This window comes from Marmota marmota, unplaced genomic scaffold (assembly GCF_001458135.2).
Source record: "Marmota marmota marmota unplaced genomic scaffold, marMar, whole genome shotgun sequence".
Classification (NCBI taxonomy): domain Eukaryota; kingdom Metazoa; phylum Chordata; class Mammalia; order Rodentia; family Sciuridae; genus Marmota; species Marmota marmota.
The window spans coordinates 8057533-8072877 of record NW_026000076.1 but is presented as its reverse complement, the minus strand read 5'-3'; the positions used below and the strand labels follow the sequence as shown (position 1 = coordinate 8072877).

General features: G+C 32.9%; 1 protein-coding gene across 10 annotated transcripts in view; it reads right to left on the bottom strand.

The window, feature by feature from the left end:
* Nucleotides 1–15345, bottom strand: part of Znf644 (zinc finger protein 644) — a 99985-nt gene that overhangs the window by 20018 nt on the left and 64622 nt on the right. For 4 of the 10 annotated variants that reach the window (XM_048814473.1, XM_048814472.1, XM_048814474.1 and 1 more), the window contains 3 exons: nucleotides 6005–9039; nucleotides 5220–5825; nucleotides 3218–3340 (listed from right to left, as the gene is read on the bottom strand). The exons of 2 other annotated variants lie outside the window; for them this stretch is intronic. In XM_048814473.1, coding sequence (XP_048670430.1) covers nucleotides 3218–3340; nucleotides 5220–5825; nucleotides 6005–9039 — 3764 coding nt within the window. Of the gene's footprint in view, nucleotides 1–3217; nucleotides 3341–5048; nucleotides 5099–5219; nucleotides 5826–6004; nucleotides 9040–15345 lie in introns of those variants that run through there. 4 more of the 10 variants (XM_048814476.1, XM_015500897.2, XM_048814477.1 and 1 more) reach the window with 3 other exon arrangements.

Below are 15345 nucleotides of genomic sequence, written 5' to 3'. Positions count from 1 at the left end.
GAGGTGGGGAGGGGGGAGGGTGGAGGATGGGAAAGGCAGCGGAGCACAATAGACAAAAAAAAAAAATAATAATCTGGATCAGTTCTGGGGCAAAATCATAATCTATAACATTTATTTATTTTTCGACAATTTAACCCTAGTATTTTCAATTCCAAAGCTTTCCTACTTTTTTCATCAGTTCCTTTTATTAACATTAGGGAGGCTGCATTTTAATTTATACTTGTGACAACAGAATTAGCTTTGATGTTAAGCAGTTTTTATATCTTAATTATTTTCTAATATGATGACTCCCTGGTCTCCTATTTCCCAGTTCTGTGTCCTTTCTACTTCATTTTTATTTTAAATTTTCTGCCACAGGAATGATCCATACATGACAACCTTTAGATTATATGAAAAGCCTATATATAAAAAAATTTTATATATATAAATAAGCGTGTGTTACTGGGATAGAACCCTTTGCTTTCATAAAAAGGACTGAGAACTGTCATATTAGAATAATCTGATATCAGTAAAAGGGTATTTTGGGGAAGCAAAGGGGTATCCTTTGCAGTCTATTCAAGGATATTTGGAGAAGTACAATTAGAAGGAACAGAAGGGATAATATTCCTCAAGAGGCTACCAGTCCCCACAGAAGTGGACAAGAACTGGTGGCTTCTCAAGTGATCAAACAGACGTTTAGCAAAGAGTTCCTTAAGGATGGACCATACAACTAAAGATCCATGTGGATAAAGGCTGCTTGAACTCACATATTAGACATTGTTTTGGAGGTTTTATTCCTATTTTTCCATTGTTTCAATTGTGTGATGTAAGGTTTAATAAGAATGAATTGGTATTTTATTCATCAAAATAGCATCTATACATATAGATATTTATTCATCAAATAGCATCTATACATATCTATGAAAAACTGATGGCTGATACTCATATGAATTAATGAATTCTTTGTAATAACCCAGTGGCACCCTCTAGGAAAACAGGTTAGTATCAATGCTTTATACCAGTCATAATGTGGGAAAGAGAATAAATATATGGAGTTTATAAATAAAATTCTCCATTTAGGAAACAAACATTAATAAGTTGAATAAAAACTTCCTAGTTGGCATGAATAAGCATCATAGACAACTATGTAGCTCTACTGGTCAAGAAGATTTAAAATATCAGAACAAAATGTTTCAGAATTTCTAAGGAAAGGAAACATAAATTTGTGTTTCTTAGAAGTATTAGTTGTAGAAAATACCACCCTAAACTTTATTCAGGTTTTCATTTCCGTTCTTTCTGCGTAAGACCACCAAACAACACTTTATCTTCTAATACTTAGTACATTTGGAGTACTATTTAATTAATGATATTTTAAAATTAATATGTAATTTTTTTCTTAATGGCCTAGTCTGTACTCCCATTCATTAGATATTACTTTTATCCCTGATAATTTTTTTAAATATAAGGTAATGTCATTATCAGTTATTTATAAACAACTAACTAGTCCTATGTTTTGAAAGATTTTCAGATGAGGTAAAAGCACTTTTTTCCAATTTCAAAAATCTGTCTGAATAGTCAAGACTGATACATCCTCACATGCCCTTCAAAGTCTAAATTAGGTCTAACCATGTTGGGGGTCTGTATTTTCTAATTAGACTCAGTCTTCACCAGAATGCTCTCCACCTTAAACCCAACCTCATTTTAGAATTTTCAATTGTTTCATTCTAAAATTAGAAATTCAAGAAAAAGATCACCTATATATGACAGAGAATAATCACTAATAACAAAGATCTAAAGGAAGACAATCTTGATTTGTATTTCAATTTTGCTACTCATTAACTATATAACTTCAAATTGTTGAAGTTTTCCAAATCCCAATTTCCTGTAAAATGAAATTATAATACCTACAGTCCATCTGGTTGCTTACTAAATGTCATGCATATAAACATCAGAGAACAGTACCTGACATACAGCAAATATTCAATAAAGACTGGTGGCTATGATAACATTAGGGATTATTTCCCATTTCTATCTTCTCTTATTTTCATTGCCCTCTACATTAATGTGTGCAATCAACTGTCAAGTCTGATGAAGGTAGGGATATATAAAATTTATAACCCCACAATAGGAGCATGAATTCAATAAAATAAAACTCACAATTCCCCTCCTTTTAATATAAATGATAGTTATTCTTGTCATTTGTGTATCAAATCAAGGAATAAAGCAAAGAAGCAGAAGAAAAAGATGCCAATATGAATACAAGAGTTTCTCTGGCAGCAAGAACATATTAGAATGTTAAGTCATAGGACACGAGGAAGAACTAAAAGGTTAGGAAAACTACAGCTAGAAAAAGCAGAAGATTGTGATAAAAAACAGCAAGAGACATAAGACTAGAAATAGAATTTTAGGCCAAAAAGATGGGGGGGTTATATTTTAAGATGTGAAAGAAAATTGGAATTTGCTGACACACAGTAGCCTGAAAGACTATATAAATGAAAGAGCAAAGCATTTTATAGGGTGTAAGAAGCATATTACATATGAGTAAGCTAACAAAATTTTCACAAACATGAAGTATGAAGAGGTTATCTGCAAGGCTGGGCTAGCCAACCAAAAATAACACAGAAATGTGCATTTTTATATTACTTATGTGTATGTCTATATTTACTAATCCTAAATATTATTTAGGAGCATTAAAAGTAAAATCTATTCAGTTCTCACACTGGGCAAAGATTGCCCCTTCAAAAATCTGATCTGTAGACTAATAAAAACTCATTAGTTTCTAATCAATTCTACATATTTGAAATTCCATTGTAATTTCCTTTTCTTTATAATTCCTTTTCTAATAAAGCATTTCTCCAAGACAAACCTGTGTGTGTATGTGTGTATTTTTCTTACCAAAGAGAGGTGTTTTAATAGAATCTATTAATAAAAATAAATTTAAAAAATCAAAAATAGTATAATTTAAAAATCAATAGAATTAATGTAGACTCAAAAGTTTCACACCTCTAATCGGTTACTTTTTTCCACAAATCAAGTCAATATGATCCAAATGAAAAAGAATGAGTTGCTTAAAATTATATCTAAGTTTACAAGTTGCTGAAATTTATGTGTATCAGATTCAATTATTGCTTACCAAAGAAAGCTATAAATATCGCCTGAATTAGCACCAGTCTGGTGAGGGGGGAAAAAAAGTGTATTTGTATCAAACAGACTTGCTGTGATATCTGTTCAAACATACCTGTACCAGTCAAAAGTCCAGCACTCTTCTTTCGTGCATAAGCGCGTAAGTGGTTGGACAGGCTAACAGCACTTGTAAACGTCGTATTGCAATGCACACATGTTCTAAGCTTCACAGGCATACCTATCATTCAAAAGAAAACTATAATCCAGTTCTCACTTCAAAAAGTGAAATTTTCTTAGCTTAAAAGTGTGTAGAAAAGTACCACAATAAAGATGGTTTTAAAAACGTTCATGAATTAGCTTAAACGTGAAATAAAAAGGGGGAATTAAGTTAACTATTAGTAGTTTCTAGTTAGTATTTAGAGCCAAACCATGCTCTTTGGAAAGGTGAAAGAGGAGTGACTTGAACCTCTTAGCTCTTCTGAATTTAACACCTATTATTACTTTCTTGCAGATTTCTGTGTTACGCAGATCATTTCCTAAACCTACTAAAGTACAATTCTGTGATTTGAACAGCACAGTTCTGTTGAGAAGTTTCAAAGCTTACAACATTACCAATAGAAATAATTAAAAAGTCTAGTTGACAAAGTGGTAATTAAAGTGTTTTACCCACAAAACCGTAAAAGGCTCCATACTAAATTAGGCTTTCTGATGAAGGCTGGGAGAAAAGGTGGTAAAACACACCACTGAACAGCTGTTAGACACAACATTTTATTCAGGGCATTTTATGTTCATTACTTTGAATGCGCAATCAATAATGAAAGTTAATGAACTGAAGTTTTTTACTACAATCTTTGTGCTAAATAAATGATCAACAAGCTAACATCTTACTCATCACAGGAAAGAAACATGTTGAAACAATACATTCAGAACTTCTCAAACAACCCTCACTCCCCCAACATGTTTCAATTGTTTCTTCTACCTTACATAGCCACAAGTGTGCTTTACTTCTATGAAGCATATTATTCCCTGCATTTTATTCTCCTAAAAAACAGAAAGCTACTGACTTTGAAAGACTATCTTTGTATGAAAGAAAGAGCCCTATTTGCCACAAGTCCATACCAGAGAAATCACTTTTCAAACCACTTAAAATACAAGAAATCTTTCCTTAAATCAAAACTGCATTACAAATATTTGAGCTATCACAATGTCAGTGGAAAGTAAACAAAGCAACAGTATATAATTACCTCAGACACACTCTACCTGGGCCTCAAATCAAAAGACCTATCTATATAAACCTTCAACACTCATAACCTCCAAAGGAAACCTTTATAAATAGACTTAAAATTCTTCTAGTCTAAACATACACATCAGACCCTGCAACACCAAATGAAGTTTGGCTACTTTATCTGCCACACTATTTGCTGATACACACAAAATATTCCTTGAAAAGGGAAAAACTGTTTAGTGCACAAGCACTAAGCTAAATCATCTGTCTGTTCCCTTAAAAAACTACTGTAAAATCTAGAAGCCCAGCAAACATGTTTTATACTCACAATAGTTCTCCAAAACCAAACTATCCCACAATACAATGAAGAATTGGAAAGGGAGAGAGCGCTTCTTTAGGTTAATCACAACATACCACAGACACCAATCCATTTAGTTTATAGAGACCATTTTGTTTTGTTTTTACCTGAGCAGAGGGAAAACCAATAGCTAAATCTTGAAAACACATCACTTTTAAACACAGGCAAAAATATGACAAAAGTTTGCCTTTTTAGTAATACTATGCTTTTGAACAACATGAAATTTCCATCCATAACCATCCTTCATCCATAACAATTTTAGTTTTACAGATCAGCTTTTTTTTGGGGGGGGGGGGTTTCTTTTGCATTTGTTCTCACCTTACATTCAGACCAAGAAATGAGGCACAGACTCAGTGCTGATGAGCATCAATTGATGAGTTACACAGAAATGACAGTAGAATAATCAATCTGTTCTGCAAAAAAAGCAGCTTAAATAAGAAGATTCTGAGAAAGTATTTTCCACAAATATTCCACTAAAGAAAGCACAACTGAACTGTGTTAAAATTAAAAAGATACTCATGAATTTCCTCTTACCTGAGTGCATAGTCAAGTCCATTTTTTGTGGTTGATACATCAATGGACTGTCTTCATTTAATGGAAGAACACATTTCTGAACAAATCTCTTTCTTGCTGTCTGACTATGGACCTTTTGAGGAGAAATAGCAGAATTTCTTTCTTCTCCCATCCTTTTATTTTTGAGAAGTTCTATCAGTGTAAGAGACTGATTCTTTTTTCCACTGGGCAGTTCAGGTTTTGTTTCATCATATTCATTTAAGAAATTCAGCCCTTCTTCCTCAGATGCCGACACTGACAGTGCTTCAGTCTTTAGGCCATTACGGTACGCTTCAAGAGGTATAACATTTTGAGATAGAAAGTCGTCACCTGATGCAAGTTTTTGAGCTACAAATGGTCTGGGAATAATACGACGACTGTTCAATGCCTTTAGGATTTTTTCATATTTTTCTTCATTTTGCATCATTTCATTCAGAACACAGATTGGAGATTTATGAGCATCCCATTTGGTCTTTCCAAGCCTTTTCAGGTGGCCTCTAACATGATTTGATAATCCAATTTTAGTATCAAACCAACCACCACAAAGCTGACAAGTGTGTTCAGAAGTGGTTTCAGATTTCTCTATAGCTAAAAAAAATTTTTAAGAGTAATATCAGAATTTTTTTTTAAATGGACCACTCTAAGGTGATTTACCTCTGAAATATAAAATTGTAATTATAATAAAGACCAAATCCAGAAAAAAAAATTCAAATCCTCTGAATTTGAATACAGATACATTAGCCCAAATTAACCACATGAAAACTTACCTTTTCTAACTCGCTTAACAGGTGTCCCTGTGCCAGTTCTTTTGAAATGTTGCATTTTGTCACTTGTGGCTATTTGTTCTGGTGATACTACATGACGGGCTTCATAGCTTAATCCTGCTCTGTGAAGATGTCCCCGGACATGATTTGACAACCCAACACCTGTTTCAAATGTTGCTGGGCAATAAGGACACGATTTCTTTTCAAGAGACAAATCAGTCCAATGAAAAACAGAACTATGCTTTGACAATGAAGTTTCTGCATTTTCTAATTGCTGAGGATCATGTATCTCATGTAAAAAGTTGTTAGTTCCAGCATCTTCATAATATTCAAAATAAAAGCCATCATTTTGATCATAACTAAGGGTAGGATTTTCTCCAGGTTCCTGACCTTCCACCTTGCTTTTAAATAGAGGGAATAAGTTTACATGTTCTTGATTAAGATCATTATAGGTTTCATCTTCTATGGCCTGTGTAGTGTAGTCACCTAGCTCAACATTATCCCAGGAACTATCATCTTCTGTTTCATAACTATCTTTCTTTTCAGCAGAATTAAGTTTTTGCAAAACAACAACAGTCATTTTATGTAAGAAATCAGGATAGCTATCCAAGTCTTCTCCTTCAACAGAACCTTCCTTCTTAGATTCCTTAACTACTCGTTTTACAGCTACACGCCTGTGGTCTTTGAAGCTTTCCGGCCTTTTGTTGTCTGGGTTATGAGGATCTGAAATAAAACTATTGTGAGAATTACTTGATGATGAATACAGATGTAAAGAATTTAGTGAACTAACTTCTTTTTTGAAATGGAGAGGATATGATTCACCTGATTTTTTGATCATCCTGTAGTTTTCATATTTGTGTCTATGTAAATAGTTGCTATTTGCCTTGGCATTAGATTTTTCTTTAGTTGCTTGATGAAGATACTTAGGTTTTTGGTCAATGCTGCTTTTAATTGTTCCAGTCTTGTGAGGAGGGTTGTTTTGACTGCACATGTTTACACCTGATTGGGCAATGCTTTTCCGAGCTTTCTGTATTCTATGTGGCCGCTTATGGAATTTTGAAAAATTACTTGATTGTGAACTTGATCCAAATGTTCGTTTTACGTCTTGTTTTAAAGCAGAGTTCTTTGGAAATGTGGTTGACTGTTGTTTAATTAATGGTTTAGTGCTACTGATATCTATGGGTTCTTCAAGAATGTCATTTTTTCTTTTATCAAGTCCAAGAGGACTACCAAATGAATCAACAGATGATGAGGAATGCAAGTATTCCATGTGCTTTTTTAAAATACTTCTAGCTGAAGTGGTAAAAGGACACATCTTACATATGTATGTAGATGATTTTTTGGATGATCCTGTAACAGAGTCTTTCATAAAAGTCTTTTTTTGTGTTTTCCTCTGAGCTACGTCAGAATTCACTATTGGGCATTTTACTACTGCTCCATGGGCAATGCCTCTGTGACATTCCAATTCATTTTCTGTTACTGCCATGAAGTTACACTCTTCACAGCAATAGTACCTTTTATCTTTTTCGTGGGTTTTAGCATGCTGCACGAATGTTTTAGGGCAATTGGTACCAAACACACACTGAGGACATTGTAATCGTGCACTTCTTCCTTCATCCTGAAGTTCTTTCAATTCACGAATTTCTTCCATCAACTTTTGTCTTCTTTCTTGGTGAATAATCATGTGTTTTAGAAGTGAATTGCGATCTCGAAATGTCCGTCCACATTCTCGACAAGCATATGGCCTTGGGACATTAAGATGGCGAAAGTGACTATTCCCATCTAAATGATACATCATATGCCTGTGGAGGTGCTTTTTCTCCCTAAAATTCACATTGCACTTTGTACAGGGGTAGAATGATGGCTCTTCAGTACTAAAAGTAGCAGGTGACTCAGAATCACTCTCTTCACATTTCTTTTTTAAGGTATTTGAAATAAAAGTGCTAGTATGAACAGGTGAACTGTCTTCTCCACATTTATCTGGGTTATAAATTAGATGTTGAAAAGCATCTACAGATTCCAAATCTTCATCAGTTGATTCAGGCTTCACTTTTGATAATGTGTATTTCTGTGAGTCTATTGCTTGTACCTCTTCATTCTGTTCCAGAAAGTCAACTTCTAGCATTTTTGATTTACTGGGTACACAATTGGAATCACTAAAGCAATCTTCTGTATAACGAGTTATTTTGCTTACATCCATTTTTCGCTTTCTCTTTTTTTCTAGACCTACTTTAGAGTGAACTGGCGCTTTATCCACTGTTTCTTCATTAGTCATAAGAAACTGAATAAACTCTTTTTGGGGATCCCAGTTTGCATCATTTTCTGACCTATACTCATCTGTACCTGAGGAAATTCCTGTTAATGTATTAACACAATCATCTTTTACCAATATATCTTCACTATTCTCGCCCACCTCTACTTGATTTATTAAAGTGCTATCTGACTTTATACTACTCCCTACTGAATTTTGAATGTCACAACCAACTGAAGCAGAGGTAGGTAGTTTTTTAATGGAATGGGTTGGATTCTTAGTATGTGCTACATCTGATAACAAAAATAGAACTTGATGTTGACTCGCTTTTTGTGGTGTAGACAGCTGAAGATCAGCTGTTACCTTCAAAGTTGAACAAGATTCTGTTGTTGGCTGATCCACAGGCTGTCCAGTGGTTAATGAAACACTGCCTTTATTCATACTGGAAGTCTTAGTTAAGGAGGAGTGTGAAACTGGTCCATTAACAGTAGCTCCTTTAGGTAAGGTAAAGTTTTCACTAGAAACAGCAGGAGCACCAGCATGTATGAATAGAGTAGACTGGCCTCCACTTAAGGCTTTTTCAGATTTGTCCTTTGACAGTTCTTCAGGCAGAGTCAATGTATTATTTTTCTGAAATGCTGTTTGACAATCTTTTGGTTTATGAACTCCACTCTCTTTCTCTGAGATAAAACTGTTGTCATCTTGGAGTTCTTCTTTAGCACCAGTAATATCGGTGTTTATCTTCAAATCATCCATATTGTTGGCAAGCCCATTTAACACATTTAGTCTAGAAAATGGAAAACAAAAATTTAGATTTGCATGAAAAAAAAGTACTATTAGAATGTATGGAGAGTTGAAAGTATACATTTATTTTCTATTCTTTATACTGACATCCTAATATTTCTATTCTTTTTTATACTGACATCCTAATAAGAATGTAGCAACATTTCAAATAATTGAAACATTTTAAATGTATTTCAAAGTTCAATACTGTTGTTTGTGCTAGGCAGTAATTCAATGCTGCATACAGAATGTCTAGGGAAATGCAACATACCCTCACACAACATAAATGAATATACTACAGAATGAAAACAAAACCTCAAACACATATTGCTAATGAGAACAAAATTACGTAAGTAGATTAGGAACAAGCATTCTATACTACAAAATAGTCTAATTGTCAAATACTGCAGATAAGTTTTGTAACTTAAAAGCTCATTCCTGGAGAAAGGTAACAAAACACTACTCACTAAAGATCTAAATCTGAATGAACATATTTACTATCAACATCAATGACTCATGAATAAAACAGTAATTTTTATTTTTAAAATATTTAAGAATGCTTTGTTCTTAAGATGTTTAATGTTCTAAAATTCTACTAACTGTAAAAATGCTTTATTCAAAGGGTTTCATTCATTCCTTATTCAGTTTATCCTTAATTCTAAATTAGTAAGTTAAAATTAATGAAGTGATTACATTAAAATTTCATGCCTGAGCTCCCAAATTCTTAAAAGCAGTTATCCCATTTATGATTTGATGGTTTAATGCAGTGGCCTAAAATGCTTGATAATGAAACATCGTAAGCATATATTTTTAGGTTATTTTATATAAAATGCAGATAAAATTTTTCAAACCATTTTTGATCACATGGTAATCATTTTAAGATAGCAGGATATTTTTTTTTAAAATAGGAGACTAATGAATGTTTGGGAGACATTCATACCATGGCTGAATTTACTGTCCTATTATGAAGAGTTCCCTGACACTTTGTTTTTATCCTGCTCCTAGAAATAGCCACATTATACTGGAATAGCTGTCTTCTTGAAAGAATAGAAGCTCTTTGAGACTAACAACCTTGTCATCATCATTTTTCTCAAACCAGCGTGCTGTACATGGCATAGGTGCTTGGGCCATAGTTGTTGAATGAATAAAGATGGTTGTAAAATCAAAGTAAAAGTTTTAAAGTATAAAAATAGTTTTGTTTCTACAGAATTTGGATACTTCATTCTAGTAAGACAAGCTGCATTATGGTTCTGATTGCTTCATTAAGCAATTGTAGCAAAGCCCCCCAATAATCTTTTCTGTACCACTTAAAAGAACTCGATACCTGGCAACCAAAGGTGTTTAATTAAAGTACTGGCATAAGCATCATACATAGTAAGTGTGATTTATTTACTGAGCACTTACTATGTGTTAGGTACTGCTCTAATATTAGAAATACAGTAGTTAATTAAAAGTAGTAATTTACTACTTTAATCAACTATTTTTATATAAACTACTTTTAATAATACTACTTTAAGACAGCAGTACTTCATAATCCAATATTTTAAAATGAAGACATTCTAAATAAATTTCAATATTTCTACTATCCTTTATGGTACAAATTTCATGCTTTGTAACATATTAAATCTGATTCAATAATAAAAGGTTTCTAATAACATTTTCCATATTTCATAACGCAGAACAAGCACTCATAACTATGATCTTATTCTTTCCACAAAATGTTGAATGCAATAAATATTACAACAATTACAAATGTCTTTTTTTTTTTTGCCATCATGCATAGCAACAATCATTATTCCACACCTCTTAGGTTTTAAAATTCTGCTTTTAAGATTGGTAAACTTTCACAATAATAAAAATAGACTTCCAGTAAGATCATATTCAATGATATCACCCCAAAATGGTGCTAATGCAGCACCCAGCAGGAGACTCTACATCACAAACACAGAAGTTAAAAATGGGCAGCACATAAACATGTGTTAGAACTAGTGTGCAAATGTCAATGAAAAGAAAAGCAAGCTTTGATGCTACACTATTACCCATTCTTGATATTTCTCGTTACATAAGATAGAAAAAGGAAAATGCCTCCATAGTAACAATCTCAAAAATCTAAAATTAATGACAGTTTTTAAAAAACTAGTCTTAAATTTCTGTTCCTCTTTATTATAATCACAGAGGTAGACAAATATATGCTCAGTCAGTTTGAAAGCCTATATTAGCTTTTCTCAACAGGAAGCAACGTTGCTAACGAAGTGGTAAATTCAGTGTTAATGAGTGGCTTCACTGTTACCACCTCAGAGGTAAAACCTTCCATGTTCTATGTTCTACCCATCTGTTCTGGTGTTAGAGGTTCAGAGATGGAACAGACGCTTCCCATTTAAAGCAACTTCATTGGTACCCCCTGAACAGCAGGGTGACAAACTATGAGAATATCATGTCGGCTTGGAGACTGCAACCTCATTACCAGAATAAGGGCTTTACAAGAGCTTTTCATAAGTTCACATTCTAAAGACATCAAAATGTTCTGCTCAAAACCACAGGAAAAAAATGTGAACAATATATAACTTTGTTTACAAAACAACTAACAAAAAAAGTAAATTACACATTGTTAAAATATATAAAACTAGGCCTTTACATCGACATAAAGAAATATGGCATAGTTGCCCACAAATTAATAATTACTTCTACTAAAAGTAGTTAGACCTTTTTAGGTAAGTGACAATGCAGCACATTAATACCAACAATGTATTGCATCTGTTAGAAAATATGCTTTAAGAAAATGACTTGGTATTAGGAACAATTAAAAATTTCCTAGTTTAATTTTCAGAATATATTCTAACTATAAAATGTTACAAATGTACTTGTTCTTAATAATAGTATCAGATATTACATTGAGATACAATGAAAAATAATAGATCATTAAACTCTGCACTGAATAATCTAGAAGCTTGACATTTACCTCCCTACTCACAGAGGATTATGTAGCATACAGGTAAGAAAGCATTTGACCTATAAATTAGTTTTATATTGTCTCAACCCATTTTTCAGTTTATATAGTCAAATATACATAACAGAGTAATCAATAACAGTTTGTTATACAACAAAGTTGGGAGATGTTTTAAGATAGTTATTTTTCATTAAGTTTTAAAAAAGGGAAGCTAATAATTAAAAATAATCTGTTTTATTGCTTAGACCCCCCCTAAATTCCAATTCAACACATTCAATTTGCTGTATCACTTAGGATCTTTTAAAATAATGTTTAGATATCATTACTAAATCCTTCCTCTTATAATCAAATAATTATAAAATTTTTGTTTTACTTGAATTTAAAAATGTTCTTTTAAAAATTCACATTTTTAAACAGCCACAAATGGGAATTTAAAATCTACATAAAACATATTTTCAGTATCCAGAAAATCATAATGAGTTCTACAGCTATAACTGCCTCTAGTTATACACTGTGAGCATTTAAAGAAAAAAAGTACAAAGGTCAGATCTGCCTTAAAGATGACAGATCATCACTTATATGCCTCAAGCTAGACTTATTGTCTCAGAAATCTCAAACATCAGTATTTTTGCAAACTATCAGCACTTGCTATAACACCATCACTACACTACATCTTGAGGTTACTACAGAAGAAATGAGGTGATAATTGCATATTAACATAATTATTCTGTAATCCCTCTGAGCAAGCTTCCTAGGTCACTCAGTAATTCAGATTAGATACAACCTTCCTGTCATCAAATCTATGCTGTCCACTTCTGTTCATGAATAATTCTTTTTTTATAGAAAATTAGCTTAATTTCATTCTTTTATGTACATTATTAATTGTATTTGTTGCAAGCAGGTTAACATTTTGTGAGTACTTATTACATAATGCCAACCTTTGTCATAGAGTATAATTTCGCATAAAATTCAGTGCAATCTGCCCTCATTCTACTTCAGTTCACTAATAACGATATTACATAGCTGCAAGTAAATTATAATGCTGCCCACTAGCTGAGTTATAGTTAGGATCTGTCAGGTTTTCACAAATGCTATATTCATTTAAATTATCCTTAAGAACACATGACAACTCCAGTTAGTAATATAAGATTGGGTCAAAAAAAGAACTTCATAACTGTCATTGTAATTGCAAACCAATATTAAGTAATTACATTTAAATTACTTTGGTAGTTAAGCCTAAATATACTATTAACACAATGTACAAAAACACACAGCTAAATCTCACTGAAAAGAGAAGACAGTATACTATATAATCATATCACATATAGGCAGTATCCTATTCTGCATGTCACACTGAAATAAAAACACACAGAACATTTATAAGGGTATATCCAGGACGAAGCTGATTCCGAAAACCCTATCATATAATAAAATGAAGAGACAAATGAGTATGATGACTCTAACAATTAGCCCATATAATCAAACAATCTTCAAATGTCTGAATATCTGTCCTATAGAAAGCAAGTCATAAAGATATGATTTTCATCTCAAGTCCAAGAAAAACTAGAAACGGGAACCCCTCACCACTGCAAAGGGCTGCCTAACACAATAGTGAATCAGAATGGTTCAGCAGGTAAACTGTCAATAACACTGTAGAGTGGACTATGAGGTTGGAGATTAGTAAAATGATTTCTAAGGTCCCTATTTATTTATTTAGTGGTGCTGGGGATTGAACCCAGGGCCTTGCACATGAAAGAAAAGCACTCTACCAACTGAATTATATACCCAGTCCCTTTTAATATATATCAAAGATTTCTAGCATTTAATCATTGCTTGAAATAATGACTCAAGAACTGGAGTGAGAATTAAACCACAGGACCATAAACAAATTAAATTCACAATAACCTGAAATAATCCTTTAAAGTTAATTTTTAATCTATTGATTTTTTGGGGGGGAGGGGGGTACTGGAGATTGAAACCAAGGTGCTTTACCATTGAGCTACATCTGTAATGAATACCTAACCTTTCATCTGTATTACATAAGCTTAAACTCTACCACAGAAATTCATTTATATATATATATTCAGATAGGAAAGTGAAATTCTCTTTGAAAACTAGAAAAGACAGAAGTTTTTCCTTCCACAAAATAATACTTTTATTAAATGTGAATGCATATTAAGATTATCATTTATTCAACTTACCTTTTTAGTTTTCTGAAATCAGTCTTAAAAATCCAATCAGCTTTTAAGAAAAATAGACCAAGGTAGTCCCTACTCTACAACTATCATAATTTAGAATAGTAGAAATTCAAACACAAAAAATTTACTTTCTCTCAAGAATATTAATATGCTTCTCTCTCATAGAGAGAGAAAAAGAAAATATTGTATTTTTGTGATGGTAAATCACCAACTGGCTATTACTACTCTTTTGACTTACATTAGAGCTGCTAACAAGTTTTTACTTACTGCATGCTCAGTTCTTGAGTTTCAGTTATAAGATGTAGAAGAGACATTTGTTGTAAACTTCAGTAATTACAGAAACTCGCTAAAATCTTATAGAAAACTGTGTAGTATTTAGCAAACACATATTCTTATTAATCAAATGTATAGTTCTATTCAAATGATGACAATTTAAAAGAATTTCCTTCAGGTCTACCCACATGAAGGAAGAATAAAAGCAAGGTGAAGAATGGGAATTTTCAATCACAAGAGATTTAGCAAGTGCATGATTTCCAACTTATCCAATCTCTGAAACCAAAATATGATTAATATGACATTATTATTTTATAAAGGATGAATAAATCATACACATAACTGATGTTTCAGGGAAATTTTTAAATTATTGTTAATATTAATATCAGTAGGTACTGCTGTTTTTTTGTTTTCCTTTTTTCAACTGTACTGCTACCTAACTGGGGAAGCCTACAGAGGTCACACATGTACAGAAAACTGCCATCAAAGGGTAGACAGGAATAGGAATAGAAACTGGAATAAATCTGACTTAACTTTCCTATGTACATATTTGAATACACCTCAGTGAATCTTCACATCATGTACAACCACAAGACTAGGATCCTGTTAGAGTCTGTAAACAAGTCAAAATAATACCTGGCATTTTGCCAGGGGAATGTTAGAGTTCCTAAACAAGTCTGGATGGTGCCTGGCAAAATGCCAGAGGGAGTGGTTTGAGAAGTAACAAAAGCGAGCCATTAAGTGTGGAGATTCCTGATTGGTTGACTGATGTATCTAGTTTATGGTAATTAGATAAGCTGTGTGGAATGTATAAATACTGCTCCTGTCCTGCAATAAACGGCTTCCACTCCTGCTGTATCAATCTACATAAGTTGTTCGTCGTCACACCCCC